The sequence below is a fragment of the Corylus avellana genome, chromosome ca3, assembly GCF_901000735.1.
Source record: "Corylus avellana chromosome ca3, CavTom2PMs-1.0".
NCBI classification, from domain to species: Eukaryota; Viridiplantae; Streptophyta; class Magnoliopsida; order Fagales; family Betulaceae; genus Corylus; species Corylus avellana.
In genome coordinates this window covers 7,022,496-7,041,389 of record NC_081543.1, presented here as the reverse complement: position 1 = coordinate 7,041,389, position 18,894 = coordinate 7,022,496, and the positions used below count along the sequence as shown (strand labels likewise).

The 18,894-nt window shown below is 36.5% G+C and overlaps 2 protein-coding genes across 4 annotated transcripts; one reads left to right on the top strand and one right to left on the bottom strand.

Moving 5' to 3' along the window:
• Positions 1-570: 570 nt before the first annotated feature.
• LOC132173865 (uncharacterized) lies at positions 571-12,431 on the top strand. Of its 3 annotated transcripts, none has more exons than XM_059585516.1 (9): positions 571-692; positions 1,698-1,923; positions 2,003-2,137; positions 2,787-3,009; positions 3,960-4,146; positions 4,829-5,013; positions 9,192-9,329; positions 10,057-10,278; positions 12,247-12,431. In XM_059585516.1, exons 1-8 carry the CDS (start codon positions 584-586, stop codon positions 10,183-10,185), a joined length of 1,332 nt encoding a protein of 443 aa, XP_059441499.1. In that variant the 5' UTR covers positions 571-583; the 3' UTR covers positions 10,186-10,278; positions 12,247-12,431. The 3 variants fall into 3 exon arrangements, with proteins under 3 accessions (XP_059441499.1, XP_059441498.1, XP_059441500.1); XM_059585515.1 differs by lacking the exon at positions 12,247-12,431 and adding an exon at positions 10,459-10,767; XM_059585517.1 differs by lacking the exons at positions 4,829-5,013; positions 12,247-12,431 and adding an exon at positions 10,459-10,767.
• Positions 11,204-18,798, bottom strand: LOC132173866 (ALA-interacting subunit 3). The gene is made up of 8 exons (XM_059585518.1): positions 18,373-18,798; positions 16,128-16,186; positions 15,950-16,024; positions 15,756-15,869; positions 15,062-15,132; positions 13,609-13,915; positions 12,442-12,731; positions 11,204-11,478 (listed from the first exon to the last, which is right to left on the bottom strand). Exons 1-8 carry the CDS (start codon positions 18,461-18,463, stop codon positions 11,424-11,426), a joined length of 1,062 nt encoding a protein of 353 aa, XP_059441501.1. The 5' UTR covers positions 18,464-18,798; the 3' UTR covers positions 11,204-11,423.
• Positions 18,799-18,894: the final 96 nt, after the last annotated feature.

Below are 18,894 nucleotides of genomic sequence, written 5' to 3'. Positions count from 1 at the left end.
TCTAGGGTTTTTTTTTAATTAAAAAAAAAAAAAAAACACTTGAACTTCCACACATTTGAAGAAGACTTCTTAAAGTTTAAAAAATATCAATTTCACCATTCGAACTTATAATTTGATGCAATCTACCTCCTTTAAAAAAATAAAAATAAAAATAAAAAAATTGAACTTCCACACATTTTAAGAAGACTTCTTAAAGTTTAAAAAATTTCAATTTCACCATTCGAACTTCTAATTTGATGCAATCTACCACCTTCTGTTAGGGTTTGACGTTAAATAGACGTTAAAAATGGATGAAATGTCAACCCTGAAACTTTTTGAGGATATCTTGGTATTTTTCATAGCATCAAATTAGAAGTTCGAAGAAAAATTCAGAATTTTTTAACTTTGAGAGTAAAAAAATTGAAACAAACCCAGTTGGATCTGGGTTTACGGGTAAGATCAAGTGGGTCTCCCATTCGGACCCTAAATTTGCACCAAAACGTTAACTGGATAGTTGATATGGGTATATATATATATATATATATATATATATATATATCCATGGAAAAAGGGTAAGGTAGTCCTCAAAAATTCGTTTTCTTTTATGCTCAAAGTCATGCAGCTGATTCCCGCGCGCCTGATAAAAGCATTATCTTTTTCTTCACTACCAAGCACCGCCACTCTTCAAGAAATTGCTTCTTCTCAGCCCAAAGGTGCGTTGTGTGTGTGTGTGGGGTTGGTCATTTTTCCATGATTGCTTTGCCTCTGTGTGTATTTAAACGTTTGGGTTTCTGGGTCTGTCTAAATTTGCACTTTAAATGGATGTAAAGCCACAACTTTGATTATTAAACATGTTTCTGCAATGTTGGGATCAAATGGGTTATTGGAAAATGGAAAATGTTGATGAAGTTATCCTTTTTCGTCCATTATATAATTGGTTACAAAAGTCCTTCTGTATAATAACAACCAGTTCTCTGTTTTTTTTTTTTTTATATGAGCCCGACGATTTGACTGAAGCCTGTATAGCATAAAAATTTTAAGATGAAAATTAAAGGAAGGAGGGAGGCTGAGAGTCAAGGCAAGTTGCTTTCGAGTAAAAGTTGACAATTTTGCCACATATAATCAAATATCAAACAACAACAGATATGGATTGAGGACACTCTTTGAAAAATGATTCTTGCAACTAGTTATGCACTATGGATAATGAATATATCAATTTTTGATTAATTTATTTTAAATTATAATGTTACAGCGGTTGTGGTGTTTTATCCATTTTTCTAATGGTGTCTTTGACGATGATGGGTTTGTACCGTTGGAGCTTCAGATGCTATCTTAAAGATGATTAAACAGTTCAATTCCCATGATACAGTGAAACTTGTGCTCTTTTTGTTTTATTTTTCTCTCTTTTTTTGGGGTTCCTTTTTGGGTTCTCATAATGTTTTAAATTCAAGCTATGTTCTTTTTGAGAGACTTTATGGGTGAGCATTCTTGGCCTTTTAACACAAACGTCTTGTTGGTGGCATGATTTCTGTTTCCCTGTGTTGTCTATGGTCTAAACACTAAAATGAGGTGATTCCTAACCCTTTTGTTACAGTGTCATTGCATTCTTTTTGATGTGTCTAACTTGAGCATAGCAAAGGGTTACATGGGAAACTCTAACTTGGAATTGTTAGTATCATTTAGGTATAAAATCTTCTTATAATGGTTTGATTTGGTAGGTGTTGCAAAGGTGGTATTAAAGAAGGGGAAGACACAACTCTTTAAGAATGGTAGTCCAATGGTGTATAGTGGAGCAGTTGATAGAATAATTGGTAGACCACCACCCCGGACTGGAGATATTGTACTGGTAGCTGATGGGACAGAGAAACCAATTGGGTGGGGATTGTATAATTCAGTCTCCATGTTCTCTGTTCGGCTTATGCAGCTTGAAGAGGAAGCAACAAGGTATTTTCTTAGAAAGGGGTTTCCAGTTCAGTTATATTTCCTTCACAAGGATGTTAAGCTGTTAATCTATATGATATAGAGATCCTTCATTTGCATTCAACATGGAGAACTTGCTTGAAGCAAGAATTGATGCGGCTAGACAATTACGTGTGAGTTTGGGGCTTCCCTCAGCCAATACAAATGCATATCGTCTTGTAAATAGTGAAGGAGACAGGTATGAACTTTATTTAAATATTTATCAGTGTCCTTTATTTGTTGAATAACATCTTCCATACTTGTAAGATTTTATTGTTTGTTTCGAGTCTGAGATAAGGGTTGTTTACATTTTTTCCCCCTATGCTATTCATTAATTCATACATGCACGCATGAATGCTAACATTTAGCAAATTATAGTCCTAATTTCCTTTCAACAAAACAAGGCTTTGGGTTTGGCTTCTCCAGAAGGTGAATGCATTGGTTAGTTGACTTATAGATGTATTGAGATTTGAAAAGAATTTATATACTTAAACCCAAATGCAAACACATACGCATACACTCCTACCTACACATACAATTTATAGAGTTTATTGTTAAATCAGTATAATGTCTATGTGCATGGCTCTAATGGAATTATCAGATCTGTGTCCAAAATATGTCCTGCATCTAGAGCGGAATAGTCCTCCAACATTTTATAAGGAAGGAAAGGAAAAAGAAAAAAGTTGAAGATAGTGAGAAAAAAGAAATGTAGCATATTCTATGGAGCTATAGGTTTTTGGTGCAGTTGTATTTTTAGGACTGATCCTTTATTTTCGTTCCTCCTATATCACATAGAATTGTCTATGGATGTGCTAGTACACTTACTGAATGTCAGTGCTTTATCTCAGATTGTCCGGATTAATTGTTGACGTTTTTGGAGATTTAGCTGTAATAGCATCATCAGCTGCTTGGGTTGAGAAGTACAAACAAGAAATTGAGGGCTCCATCAGTAGCATTGATGAAATTAATCATATAAAATGGAGACCATCTGTCGAAATTTTGAAGGAAGAAGGAATCAATTTGTCAGATTTGAAGGAGATGTATCCATCTGCTTGTCCTGGAACAACAAAGGTAGAAAATCCTTTGAAACATTATATATTTCTCATTTCAAATTGTTCTCTTTTGCAAGCTTCTCAATCCATGGCGATCAAGAAGAAACTGATAAAAGATGAGATTGAAGGTCCATGGTACACCCCACACCCTGCATTCCCCCCAAATCACACTCCCTCCCGGGTCACCAAGGAAATTTTAGATTGTTTCTTAGAAGACATCAGCATGATAATATTATTTCATGATGTGCATAGAACTCCAAAGGATAACAACCCCCAACTCCAAAAAAAAAAACCAAGCCTCCACCTTTTCCCCAGAATCCCATCCTTCTTGTTTTTATCAACTGTTGAGATTGCAACCAGTCACCTACTATTGACGTGTGCCTTTTGAATTGTAAAGGTTGTTTGAAACCTTGCTGCACATGTTTCTGGAGAGAAAACTACCAATTTGTTGGAGCATGATCCTTGCAAATCTTGGCCAATTAAAATATTTTGTGGATACTACAATTTATTTATTATTATTTCTTTTTTGTAATTGGTTTCGAAATCTGAAATAACTAACTTAACTTAGAAACTAGCTCAACCCATTGTTCCATTTGTTTCTACCCTTAGAAATCCAAGATTTTGTTTGTGTATAGTCATGATTTTGTTGGCATTTATGCTTGGGTCATTTTTATTTTCTGAAGACCATCTGTTTGAAGAATTTTTCTTTCAGGGTATCTTAAGATTTTTGAAATGAAACAAAGGAATAATAATTCTTCTATACCTGAATAAGAAATGCTCCTAAGCCAATCTACAGCTGGCTTCACGTTCGGGCAAGTTGTATATTATTAACACCTGTTTCCCGAATCTAAGTTGGCATAGAACCTTGGAATTGGCTTCTGGCTGCATCTGCTTGTCTTGTGCCTTTTATGCTTTATAAAATCTGTTGAATGTCAGCATCTTTTGCCAACTTGTAATTTTGTTATGTAGGTTATGGAAAATGGGATTTTTTATGCAATTTCACTGGATGGCCAGAAGACAGGATTTTATGCTGATCAGCGTGAAAACCGTCAGTTCATATCAACTATGTCAAACAGTAAAAAAGTTCTTGATATTTGCTGCTACAGTGGTGGTTTTACTTTAAATGCAGCACGAGGGGGTGCTGCGAGTGTCACTGGTATAATTTTATTGCTGACTTGGTCATTTTTCTTTGTCAATTCTTGCTAGATATTGTTATTATGGGGTTTCTCTCACCATCTCATGCAAAAATGTCCCTAAATTTAGATTTGGACTTCTTGAAGGCATAATTTGACTAATTAGCTGAGATTTTTTTTTTTATTTGAATTTGATCCTTTTTTATTTTGGCCAAAATCTTTTGTAATTGAACTTCATAAATTTTTGGCATTATGCAATAAAATTTGACAAATTGAGAGCAAAAATTAATTAAAAATGCAAAGGTCTAAATGTAAAAGAGCCATTAGAGGTTGTGCATATGCATTTTTGAGAAGTTAAAAGAGCCATTAGAGGTTGTGAAATGTTCTTGCAAACAACTTTTTGGAAATTTTCATACTTGATGTTGTCGCATCTTTGCTATTGTTACACATGTAATACATGATTTTGCCCATCATATTGTAGGGGCTTTTTGTACAAGTTGTAAGTATTCGTAGCATTTATTTTAGAAGGAAAACTCATGACACGAGACTTTCATTATTGTTTAACCTTCTCTGTATTTATTCTTGAGAGCACATCTAGACCAGGATAGTTTATGTTGTTCTGGATTCTATTTCAGGTAGACATCTTAAGATCGCATGCATCTTTAAAGCTAAAGAAGTTTACTAAATATATCTGTACTCTCTTAGGTATTGATACATCGTTGCCAGCTCTGGAGCTAGCTAAAGAAAATATTGTTCTTAACAACATGGATCCGGAAAGAATATCATTTCTCAAAGAAGATGCAATAGAATTTATGAAGGCTGCTCTTTCTAGAAATGAATCATGGGACTTAGTCATTCTTGATCCTCCGAAACTAGCACCACGAAGAAAGGTATTGTGACATGCATTTTAAGTGTTTTTACAATACAAAATAAAGTGTGGATTTACTAATTTCAGAAACAGAACCAAGATTTTAACCTGATTTGGGTTTGTTGGATGTAAGGGACTCACTTTATTAGGTTGTTTGTGGGCTTGAAAGATTGGGAACAACTTGAGGTTTTAGTTGTGGTAGGACATCCTTAACCCATTTGAGTTGAGACTAAATATGTACACCCCAAAAAGTTAGTCTCACATTGAGAAGATGAGTTACACACATGGAGTGGGTGGATTATAAAGAAGTTTATGGATGCTAAGTCCCACATTGGTTCCTTACTAGGTGAGACTGGACTTTATAATTTTGTGGTAGGATACTGTTAATGTGGGATAGGAGGGTGGTGAAAAAGTTTGAGTGTGTGTGTGTGTGTGTTGGGGAGGGGGGCATATTATGTGCCATATTCTTTTAGAAATGTCAATGACAACTTTGAGTGGGCATTCGCCGATGTTTATAATTCTAATGCCAACAATGACAGGGGGGTGCTTTGGGGTGAACTGGCTTTGGTTGCTTAGGGGTTGTTTGTTAAACAACACCCCCCTCCCCCCCTTGCCAAACACTATTCATTTCATTCCCAAAAAAAAATAACATTAAAACCTTCTCACTTTTATATCACATCATTTACTTTTTACTACTATTCAAATAAAAAAATCACTACAAAACAAAATTTTTCCACTTTTCAATACCACTTTTCACTTTTCTATACCAATCATTATTTTCTTTTTTATTGTGAATAGTGCCGTGGAAAAGCCATGTTGTTTGCCAAACACTACCTTAGTTGTTGGAATGTTCCATTGTTTATCGGGGGTGATTTTAACATCTTCTGATTCCCAAGCAAGAGATCTAGCAACTCTCGTTCGCCCCCAGCTATGTTTGAGTTCTCTGAGTTAATTTTTTAGCAAAGCCATATGGACATCCCTCTTGTTGGTGGTAGTTTCATGTGGTTTGGTAACTGTGATTCTTCGTTGTGGTCAAGAATTGACAGGTTTCTTCTCTCTCCTGACTGGGAGGCCCACTTTTTTTATGTCTCTCAGTGTAGGCTCCCTAGAGTATTATTGGATCATCTTCCTTTATTGCTTGATTGCGTTGATTTTGTTACAAGCAGATGTTATTTTAAGTTTGAGAGTATGTGGCTTAATTTGTGGAGAGGGTGAATCAATGGTGGTTGTCTTATAGCTATCAAGGATCCCCTAGTTTTGTCTTGTCTTGAAAGCTAAAAGCCTTGAAACTAGATTTGAAAAATGGAATGAGGAGGTGTTTGGCATTGTCGAGAAGAAGAAAAATGCTTTTTTGGTTGAACTGCATGACCTTGATTCTATTGTAGAAGATAGTCCTTTAAGATGAGGAAAATGCAAGAAAGGTATAGGTTACTAGTGAATTGGAAAGGACTACTCTTTTGGAAGAAATTAGTTAGAGATAGAAATCTAGGGCCCTTTTGTTGGGGAAGGGAGACAAGAATACAAAACTTTTCCATCACATGCAAATTCAAATAGAAAAAAACAACACCGTGGATTCCCCAGTGGTTAACGACACCGTCTCTTCGGATTCTACTAAAATAAGTGAGCATATTCTGCAGTTTTACACTCGTCTTTATTTAGAATAATTCAATTGGTGGCCTAAACCGGATGGTCTCACTTTAACACTATTGATGCGGAGGAGGCCACTTGGTTGGAAATAGCCTTTGAGGAGAGTGACATCTTTGCGGTGGTGAAAGCTCGAAACAGCGACAAGGCCCCAGGCCCTAATAGTTTCTCTTTGGCTTTCTTCCAGTCTTGTTAGGAGATTCCTAAAGAAGATGTCATGAACGTCTTGCATGAGTTCTATGATCGGGGTAACTTTGAAAGGAGCCTCAATTTCTCATTTATTACTCTTATTTCCTAGAAAGCTGGGGTGGTGGATATCAAATATTTTTCACCCAATTAGTCTTGTGAGCAATGTTTACAAAATTATCTCTAAAGTCCTAGCTAACTCGTTAACAGTAGTGTTGGAGAAGGTCATCTCCAGGTGTCAGAATGTTTTTATAGGGGAAGATAGATTTTAGGGTTAGTCATTATTGCTAATGAATGTCTCGATAGCAAAATTAGATCAGGGATCCTTGGTGTGCTTTGCAAATTGGGTCTAGAAAAGGCTTACGATCATGTTAATTGAGACTTCCTATTGTACTTGTTGAGGAGATGTTCTGGGGAGAGATGGCGAGATTGGATAGCTCATTGCATCTCTATAGTGTGCTTCTTTCTTTAAAAGTTCCCGCAGCCTGAGTCAAGGGATCCTTTATCCCCGTTGATGTTTGTTGTCATCATGGAGACAGTGAGTAGAATTTTGTCCACCATTGTTGATAGGCGGCTCTTATCAGGCTTTTTAGTGGGATCAAGGAGTAATGATGTGGTCAATTTGTCTCATCTCCTTTTTGGGATGACACTTCGATTTTTTGTGAGGCGCATTCCAAGCATCTCCGTAATTAACCTGGCCAAATAAAAGTTAGTCCCCGTTGGTGTCGTGGATGATGTTGGAGGCTTGGCCAGTATCCTTGGTTGGAGGGTGTCTTCTCTACCCTTGAAGTATTTGTGACTTCCTTTAGGGACTCCGTTTAAGGCAAAATCTATCTAGAATGGTATTATTGAAAAGATGGAACGGCGTTTGGCAAGTTAGAGGAGGCTTTATCTGTCGAAGGGTGGTAGGATCATATTGATTAAAAGTACTCTCTCCAATCTGCCTACTTATTTTATGTCCCTTTTCCTAATCCCATTTGGAATTGCTAATCGAATCAATAAAATTCAAAGGGATTTCTTGTGGGGACGAGTCAGTGATGAGTTTACATTCCATCTAATCAATTGGTCTAAAATTTGTATTCCACTGTCTTCAGGAGGTTTGGGAGTTAGGAACCTGATCTTGTCCAATTGAGCCCTGTTGAGGAGATGGCTTTGGTGTTGCGCCACAGAAAGGGAGACATTGTGGAGAGTGGTGGTTGAAGCTAAGTACGAGAGCTTGTGGTGAGGGTGGTGCTCCAATGCAGTGCATGTGTGGTGTTGTGGAGAAACATTAGGAGGTGTTGGGACGATTTGAGGTGGGAGACGGGTCTAGGATCCGGTTTTGGTATGATGTGTGGGTTGGAAATAGGACTTTGAAGGAAGCCTTTCCGGTGTTGCTTACTATTGCTAGCTTTAAGGAGGCCTCAGTTGTAGACCACGTGCAGTTTTTGAATGATACCGGTCAGTGGAACACTTCATCATAGTCGTGCATGATTGGGAGATGTAGTCACCTCATTTTTCATCCTCTTGTACTCTAGTGGGTTGAAAGGAGGCGAGGATAGGATTTGTTGGTCCCCCTCCAAAAGGCAGATATTCGAGGTTAGATCTTTTTATCATGTGCTTTGTCCCCTCGCTAGCTATCTTTTCTGTAGGAAGAGCACTTGGATAAGTAAGGCATCTTCGAGGGTGGTTTTCTTTGTTTGGACAGCAGCATTAGGGAGAATTTTAACCTTTGATAATCTAAGAAAAAGGCAAGTTATAGTAATTGACTAGTGCATGTGTAAGAAGAGTGGGGAATCCTTTGATCATCTTCTGCTCCATTCTAAACTAGCTAAAGACGTGCACTTTGATTTTCATCTTTTTGGGATAGAGGGGGTAGTGCCCCCTAATGGGTGGTGGATTTATTGGCCAGTTTGGTAGTCTCCGCAATTTAGAAGCCTAGAGGATAGCTCTCCTTTGTGTAATATGGTGCATCTAGAGAAAATGTGACTCCTGAAACTTTGAAGATTTTGTGAGAACATTGGTATAGTTAAAAGATATTATGTTCAAAACCTTTTATGGGTGGATGATTGCTACAAGGATTTCTGGGTTTTCGAATTTTCTGAAATTGTTGGATTTGTGTTCTTTCTCCCCCCCTAAGTGGGTGTCCTTTCTTGTATACTCTCAATGTACCTGAGCAGCTGAGTTGAGCTGTGTCCATTTGCACTTTCTAATAAGATTGATGTACTTAATAAAAAAATATCTTACTTGTTTGGTTTGATGCTTTGTAATCGCATGCAAAACCTTTTGACCTTGTTTACAAACTGCAGTTTGCTTCTCTATGCATATGTCAGCTTTTTCTCTATTTCTTGTGAATTTCTATGCTGCTTATCGGGTCATTATTCAATTTAGGTTTTACAAAGTGCATTAGGCATGTACAGAACTTTAAACTCATTAGCAATGCGATTAACAAGGAGAGGTGGACTTCTCATGACATGTTCGTGTTCAGGAGCTATGACCCAAAGTGGGATGTTCTTGTCTACTCTTCAGGCAAGTAATTCTTTCTCTACTGTGTTGTTACCTGATTGAAAATGTTGATGTGTTATTAACTTTTCAGTTTCTTCTTTACTTATCAAAAAAAACCTTTTCAGTATCATCTTCATATAACTAAGAATGATTTGCTATAATCTGTACTATAGATGAGCCTTCTGTCATTCTTTTTCTCTCATTGATGTTATTTTACTTTTTGAGAAAAATTTACTTTCTATTATAACATTGTCAGAAGCCATTGTGCCAAAAGTCAGGAACTTGATCAGAATGAAATGGCTTCTAAGTAATGCTATTTAGTATACTGCGACTGTCATACAATTAGGACGATGCGACATTGAAAATTAACCCTTGAATCAACATTTACAAAAAAAAAAAATTTAAGGATTGATTTCTACTATCGTGTCGTCTCAATTGTATGACAGAAATATATCAGCAGTCTATTAAATAATATTACTCAATGGCTTTGTAACCCCTCTTGATACGGTGCGTAGTCTATTTCTTCTTCTCAATATGTGATTCTATTCCTTTCATTTTATTGGAACGAGGTGAATAGATGAATCCCTTTTTACTGTAACATATGTGATAAAATTGATACTTCTATCCATAATTTTTGGCCACAGATAAGAAGTTTGATGGCAAACAGATGGTCACTCCTACTCTTTCATTGGAAGAAATTAACAGGAGTCTCTAATTAACTTTGACAAACATCTTTTTTCTTGGTGATCAGGGTGCTGCAACAATGGCAGGAAGGAAGATTACTGTTGTACGACAGGCCGGAGCAGCATGTGATCATCCTATTGACCCATCCTACCCAGAAGGTGCATATCTTTCCAATGTCTTCCTAAGAGTACTGTGAGTGGCCATCCGAATGAATGGACAAAAACACAAGCCCTTTTTGTTTTTGGCAACTAAGCTTACTGGAAAGCCATCATGCAGTGAAATGGAACAGGTACCAACTTGTGTTAAAACACTTCTTTTAGAATTAATGAAAAGTAGATTTATCATGCTCACAGAAGAAATTTCAAAGGCTCAAAATGCTTTTCATATCTATAGTAAAAGTTTCCAATCAAATCATAGAATATGGTGCAGGGCTCTCAGCTTCTCTTTATATTGTTGCTCCTGCTTATAGGTGCAGATATAAAGAAATGTGTTAAAATACTATTTACAAATGCCATGTTAAAATACTATTAACATGGCTCCAGCCGCCAAAAATCCGAATGCAGAAGAACAATTTCTCGAGTTTCTTCTTTCACTTGGAACACAACCACAAGGGATCTGCCACACCAAAAATCTATAGCATACACGATAGTTGGACGATAGTAAGAGGACTTCAGAGCACTACACTATAAATATACGGTACCACCACGTTTTTTTGGTGAATGGTGACAATTTGTATTTGTTTATCATGTTTGAGTCATGTTGAAGTCTAAATATAAAAGCCAACCTATTTAATTACTTTTAACTCGCTAAATGTTAGACTTTCAGATTGTGGCAAAAATTGTCAAACCCTAATTCGAAGCGATCCATATTCATTTCACATAAATGTTCCATCACGCGTATTTCCATGTGCATTACAAACCAATTCGGGCCAACCCTCACATACAGGCGCCATCGTTCTTCTATTGTGGCTCAGTGCAGTTATGCTAATGCAATGCAATGCAATGCCTTTATTTTTTATTTTTTTTTTTGAAATGAAAAAGTTCACTTGTTAGTCGTGAGCCAATGAGTAAGACATAGACATCTAAATATTTATGTTAAAGAATTTATGTAACGTTTGAAGAATAAAATTTAGATATGTTAATCAAATGCATTAAACGGCACAATACACACCTCAAAATGAAAGAACATTGAACAAATACACCAGAGAAATCATGTAGGTACAAATAAAAACAAAATTAAAATAATAAAAAATCATTTGTAGTACCAAACATAACGAGAGATACAGCTTGTTCACTGTTGCATCGTTTCTATTTAGAACATTTATCAACAATATCACTACAAGGATGAAGTACACATAAAATTACATCATATAAAAATTATCCACTGTGAAATGCTCAAGACAAGCTATCAACAGAGGTCCAGAAACTTCCTTCTTTAGCGCCCCCCTGGATTTCTGTTCCATGACAAGTATGAAGGATCTCCAAGTCTCCTGCAAATACACATTCAAAGAACCAGGGACAGATTAGTTACAAGACATAATTGTCTAAACTTTTAATTCCTAGTAACCCTTTTGCCAAGGAATTCCCTATGATATTACATGTTCTGCACGACAATATTTAATGCGCCCGGTATATGAATTTTTCTGTAAGACTAACTGCATGGTAATGCTGGAGGGACATCAATCAAGCTGATAAACAAGAATCTCTCTTGCAACAAAGAATGGACGCTAAAAATAGCCCATGCCTAGTTCTTCTTACCACCCCTAGAATTAACTGAACATACACTCCACCATGGTCACAAAATACTGTTGGAAAAAGATGATCTCTGTAACATCATATTAAAAAAATCAATCGTGTTACAGTTTTAATGCCGTCTGTCCAACACCAACATCTAGGTTTAACTTCAAAAAAAAGTTTTACTTTATAAATTATAACTTTTCCTGACTTCTATTTTTAAAATTAGAAGACATACTCCATTAACATCGGTGGGTCTAAATTCTTGATTACAAAAATGCAAGGGGAAGGGTTTTAAAGAAAAATAAATCTAAACTGAGAAGTAAAAGAAAGAAAGCTTATCTACCTACATTTAGCTCACCCATTAAATAATGTCATAACTACACACGTGTGCCTAACAGCTAATTTGGGCCACATAAGTTCCATGATCAAAATTCCATGCCCAAATGCATTTGCAATTGAATGGAAATGAGGCCAAAAGTTCACTTTCTATTTCACCACTTAACCAATTTACACCTGTGCAGGAACCTGCATACTACGACAATAAGGTATGAAACACAGATGGACCCTAGCATGTTTCCCCACAGACCAGACGGATACATGTACAACAAATCAGGCTGCAAAAAAGGAAAGCTCACAAGAAGCCACCAGTTGACAGCGGCACTCTTATAGAGCCCAACATATTAAGAACAGGTCGAGTATGTGATTAAGAAATTTACCTTGGCTTAACAAGATATACTACAGTGAAACTCAAAGCCAAAAAGAAGCTCAATCCGCCAACAGTGAGATAAGCAATGCCAAGAAAGTCATTCCTTCCGCCAAGCCAACTAGTGGTAGAAAGTACAAGCTTCTTTTTGCCATTAAAACTGTATGTATTATAGTTGTTCTCCAATATCACTTGTATTGTCTCATTTTCCTCAAGATCCACCTCTATCCTCCCATACAACTTTCTAAAAGTTGGCAGAGCGGCAGTTCGCATCCATACAATGAGATCCTCCTGCTTGCTCAACTGTTACACAAAATATATCTGACCAGGTTAGCCACTCGTCTCATTTACTGAAGCAACTTTACTTAAGACTTAAGAATGTCACATATAACAGTGGGAGAGGGGGGAGAGGCGAGCTAAAGGTAATCTATGAATTGGAATTTGTTTGTAAAATGATCTCAATAAATTTGCAGTGAGTGCTCAAACACAGGTATTATTTTGAAGGCAGGGAAAACGACTTGGCCTGGAGAGCAGTCCCCTGATAGATTGTGTGGCCATCAAGAATGCAAACAGTAAAAGAGTATTTGACAACATGGAGATTCCCATACATAAAACTTTTTTTTCTTTTGTGGGCTACACAATTTCCATATATAAACTCGAGATAATATTCCTCATATCATTGTTTACTTGGAATTATATTCATCTTAACTTTGTTCTTTTTCCTTTTTTAGAATTTTTAGCTATATTAAACTTTAAGAGCTCAGATGTTTTGGTTGTTCAAGAAATTCTCTAGTCAAGACCCGGCATACTGGGATGACATCCCCTTCAGTGTTATTTTAAACAACTGTTTATCAAAACAATCTTTTTTTTTATAAGTAATGGAAAACTTTTATCAAAACAATCTAGCATGACGCCTCTTGTATATATTCTGGGTCCCTGGTGACGCTCCTTTTGGAGTTATATTTCAACAAACCATCTTTCAAAAAAATATTCTATGCTGCTAGATGTAGGAAGGCATTTTCTCTTATTTTCTCTTATAACGAACATAAATGCTCCAATTACTTATCAAAAAAAAAACGAACATAAATGCTCCAATTGATTTAGAAAGTCTATTATTGTGCATGAACATTATCTTAGTTATACTTTAATTCTACCACATGAGAAGTCATGAAATGCTTACTGGTATGGACTCATTAAGTGATGCGCCGCCTTTAAGAGTTCCATTCTGAAAGTTCTTAGGATAGACATCTTTGCCAAACTTGTGCTCCCTATCACTCTTCCATGAGATATCCTTCTTGTTTACAGTCAATGGCAGGTTGTTGCGGGAGAATTTATAAGTATCATTGAACAAACTCCAAGCTATGAGACCACAAGGAACAATAGGAACAATTGCTGACCCATTTGACAAATTATCTTCTGGCTTACACGAGCTTATATCATCAGAATTCCCATTTTTCAACTGTGCATCATTTCGGCTCTTCACATACCTGTACAAAGTCATGGTGACACTTGATGAAGCCTCCACTCATTATGAAAAAAAAAAAAAAGTGAAAAGGAAAAGCCAAGAATAAAAGATACTGGAAAAGATGTTAAACAAAGATTGAGGATATCTAAAAGTAATTGCAAGATATGAGATCAATATAGCACACACAAGTACCCTCATTCCTGAAGCTGACATATAGTGCACTACAATGCAAGTCACTTTCCTTATTCTGAAATCAACAAAGTATCATCTTCAGGCATCATGCTAGCTAGAGTTATCTAAATATGACCAGTGGCTCAAATTTTCCCCTAGTATGCAAACGTGGGCTAAATTTTTCTATTAAAAAAGGTAGAGCTAATAAATGAGACCGTGGACAGGCAGAAGGCATGTGTAATTGTCAATGACAGTAAACTATTGTTAAAGCAATGCAAAGAACAGTATGGTCTCTGTGTTCGTACCCAGCACATCATCTGGAAATCATTATAAATAAATCTTATCACTTCAATTGACTTTAAAACACACAAACAAATAGTTGAAAAGATGCACATTCTTTTTTATGACGAGGAACCTCTCCAAGGCAGGGCTACTTCGTGTACCCACCCCTATCGGATAAACCTCGAACCCATGTAAAGCGCCCCCTCCATACGGATCAGACAATACTCCAGCTTCGTTGGCAGGCTTGACCCAAGAAATTGAGCCAACTCCTAGGGGTTAGATAAGATACACATTCTCATGACCCAGTTGTAGTCTAATGCTACTTCTCACGCATAAATGAATAGAAAAACTTTTCTGTAGTACAAACTGCAGATATTACTACCTACCAAAAGAGTTGCCACAATAATTTGTTTTGAATAGGTAAGAAAAGCATCAGTAATAAATTTGCTTGTCAGTGCATCCCCAGATCCGGTAATTCTTTAATAGATCCTTATGTGGGGCAAGAAAGGTCTTAAAAAGGTTCGCCCAGCACCCCATGTCATCTTTATTAACAGGAATAACCATGTTATATGGTCTACTGGTAATTTTCTGCAGCTTAGATGGACCAAGGTTTCATGGCCACACATAAATTTGGATAATATAATTCAATAAATAGTTTCTTGCATAATCATATTAAACATATTTGGAAGATATGGCAAAGGCAGTAGATGAGTACCTGCGATGATTCTGGTAGAAATTGTCAAGCTGATAGTACACATATATTGGCTGCTTCATTTTCTTTGTTACCTTCCAGATAAACAATAAAAAAGAAGATAAGTCCATCCATTTGGTAACCTTAGAACTGGAATATATATAAGAAAATGATACTACTAGAGATGTTACAGTAGCTTCCAATATCCCATACTGTTACCACCACAGCTGATGAAGAACTAATTATAGCTGTGGCAATAGCCCCCTAATAAATAACAATCTTGAGTATACGTGTAAAAGGGAAAAAAAAGTTAAGTCGCAATTGATGCAAGGATGGAGCGCATGTATAGATGGTGGGTCCCTTTCACAGTTGAAGGCATGGATAAAAACCCACACAAAGTGATCCTAAATACAGCCCATATGATTGATAAAGTATTCATCTGAGTAGTGTAGCAATGGAGGATAGACTTACACATAAAGGGGAGATTGTTGAATATACACGTGAGTAGAGAAAAAGGTTGTCTTACATTTAGAAAGATGTTACAAGCGTGAACGGTTAAATATAATATAATTGAGTTCAAAACCATAAGCTTAAGCTTTTGGGTTAAGTTGTGTATGAACATATTATACTATAGTATCACTAGAAAACTCCCCAATGTATTAATCTCTTTAACAAACAACAATAACATAAATGAGAGTTTGTTCCTGGGGAAACTTACTGTTATACTTCGGTTGCATGTGTTATCTGTAGAGGTCTGTATGTATTTGACCTTATCAGTTCTATTGGCCGGTGGTATGCAAACTGTTTCATACTCATCAACAAGTTCAACAACCTGACAGAAGACAAATCCCAAATTAACTATTTGTGGAACTACAAATAAATTGCAAAACGTTGGATCATGTTTAAACATACATCTCGGGAAGCAAACAAGGAAGCAACTCCAATTGGAATGAAGATAATGCTAACAAGCAGGAATGCCGAAATTACCTGCACAGAGAGAGAGAGAGAGAGAGAGAGAGATCTATTAATTATTTTTGCCATGCAAACTGATAACAATAGGGAGATATTAAAAACAAGCAATAAAGCTTACCCATCTTGGTGTGAGAATTGGTTTGCATGCTGGAAGTTCCTGCTGAGTAAACTTAGAATCTGAAAATTTTGTAAACCAGTTGCTTAGGAATAAATCAACAGAGCTACTAAAGAAGTGTCAACATGTAGAGCCAATTCATGTTGAATAGGATCATGGAAGTGTGCAAGGAAAACGGTGGAAAAGCTTCACAACATATTCAAACACACACCACACATAAAAGAGCTCACACACAAACAAAAGGCTTCACAAACACAAAACCCCCAATGAATTTGGCTATGCCTACATAGATATACTACTTCCCACGTAACACTAACAAAGACTAGAATTTTCAATTCTATCACAGCTTCTAACTCTATCACAAAGCACTGGATGGATAAACAAGAAAGAAAATTCAAAATAAAACACAATTTATCAGGGAAGATAGTGTACTCCAAGCCAAATTCTTAGTCTTCTAACTTATCCGTGTCATCATGACATGGCTGTCACCTTGGCACTACATCAAATATACTTGCCTTCATTCATTAGGTTAAGTGTGTATCTAGGCATGATGTCCATTTATTTCCAAAATCTTAGGACATATGACACAGAACATTGCCAGAACGCTACAGAAACCTGACCAAACTCAAAAACTGTATTAAGTTCAAAAAACATGCCTGAAACTTGACCAGAACTCTACCACGTGAATCTCATACCTCTTAGTAAGGGCAGCAAGGGTGAGTACACCCAATAAAGCCACCCAGTTGTCATCCTTACTCAAAGTTTCATTCGTTTGACTTAGCCTTCAAAACCGAGCCCCTCATGGCCATAGTTTGAAGGCATCTACTGAAACCTATAAGAAGCTTAAAGCATTGGCAACCACATTTAATCATAAACAGGCTGACAATTTTATTCTTCCGAAGAGTAGTTGCAAGGATCTAGTAACAAAAAACTAAATTTTTATATGTGGTACATCGACAAATAAATGAAATATCAAAATTCTGAGCATCAAAACAGTTTTTATTATAAGTAATCACATTTCAATTAAAAAAAAAAACACACAGGGCAACCCAAGTACACGGGATATATACAATAGAAATACCTAACTAGAAAAAGAACAAAAGGCCAGAAAATTGTGAAACCCAAAAAGATGAAAGTAATCAAGGGCAGTCACTCAATGGTAGAGAGTATTAAAGAAAAAAGCCTTTAATTCCACCACCTTCCTCTCGCGATCTTCAAAGCTACAATCATTACTTTCTTTCCAGATTCATCACATAATATACAACAGAATCATCTTCCACAATGCTGCACTATGAGAACTACTAAACTGACCACTCCACCAAGCAAAAGAGATCTACTGCTCATCTAGGCATGCCACAGGCTAACCCAAAATCCCATAAGGCACTAGCAACCTCACAATGGAGGAAAAGGTGATCAACGGATTCTCCACTCTTCTTACACATACAACACCAATTTACTACTATGATATGCCACTTCCTTAGATTATCCGTAGTAAAGATCTTCCTTAGCACAGCCAACCAAGCAAAGAATGCCACTTTCAAAGGAACCTTATTCCACCAAATACACTTTCAAGGGAAAGGAGGGCTATCATGGTCATGGGTAGATAGGACATTATAGAATGATCCTACATATGGTGGGTTATCTAGCAGTAAATTGTTCCTGAGTTTATTATTATCCATCCTCTACTCTACAGTAAGGTCATTAACACAAAGTCAACTACATGTTAGAATACAAAAGCGAACTAATAACTATAAAGCCAACATAATCGTTATTAAAAAGTCAAAAGGCATATCAAGTATAATTGAAATATAAGTTCAAAATTAAAGATAATTCCAAAAGAAAATATTAACCGAAAACTGATATTTATGTTCCATACCAGAATATTGTTAATTTAACAAACCAAAGCACACCAAACTCTCAGATGCACACAAAGTCAAACCGAGCGCATTAACACAATCAGACTTATCACATAGAACATAAAAACCCATGAAGCACAAAAATCAAAAAGTCATAAAGATTAAAGACTAAACCAAAAAAGTTTCATCTGGGTACCTCCGAATTATTCTCAACAAACATATTAGAGAATTTTTGGAACTAAAGATTACGTAGAAAGAAACACTTAATCAAAAAGCAGCCAAGAAAAACCGATGAATCATATGAACAAAATTGCGAGTGAGTACGTATGGAACGAACTCAAAACCCCCCCAGAAAAAAGCCCCAAAAACGAAAGCTTTTGAGAGGAAATTACACTTGGGTCGCTTGGAAATTCTCCTGGGAGCTGAAGAATCCGCCGATCCAGCGCCTCCTGAACTCGACGCCGCTGTATTCGAACTCATCATAGACAAGACTCTGTTTTTCTCCAAATAATAAAAGATTCGAACAAGAAAGACCCAACGAAGCTCAGAAAGAGAGTAAGTTAGGATCAAAGCCTTGAGATTTCAGACAGAGAGAAAGAGAGAGAAGGGTTAATGGTTCTTCTTGTTGTTGTTGTCGTTGTAGTTGTTGTTGCGAGGTGGGAGGTTTTTAGCTTTTGCAATTGTTTGACTTTTTGGGGAATCAAAGACTGATTTTTCTTAATTCTTAGTCTCCCTCTCTGCCTCTAGAGAGTAGAGAGAGAGAGAGAGAGACCCAATCTGTGGTCAAAACAATACAGAGAGGAAACGCGTCTGGATTATCGACTCAGTAATAACTAATAAGCATTGTAATTTCCTTTTGGTTTTTATATGACAGTGAAAGGAAGACAGAGAGAAAAGAGAGAGTGAATTCACAC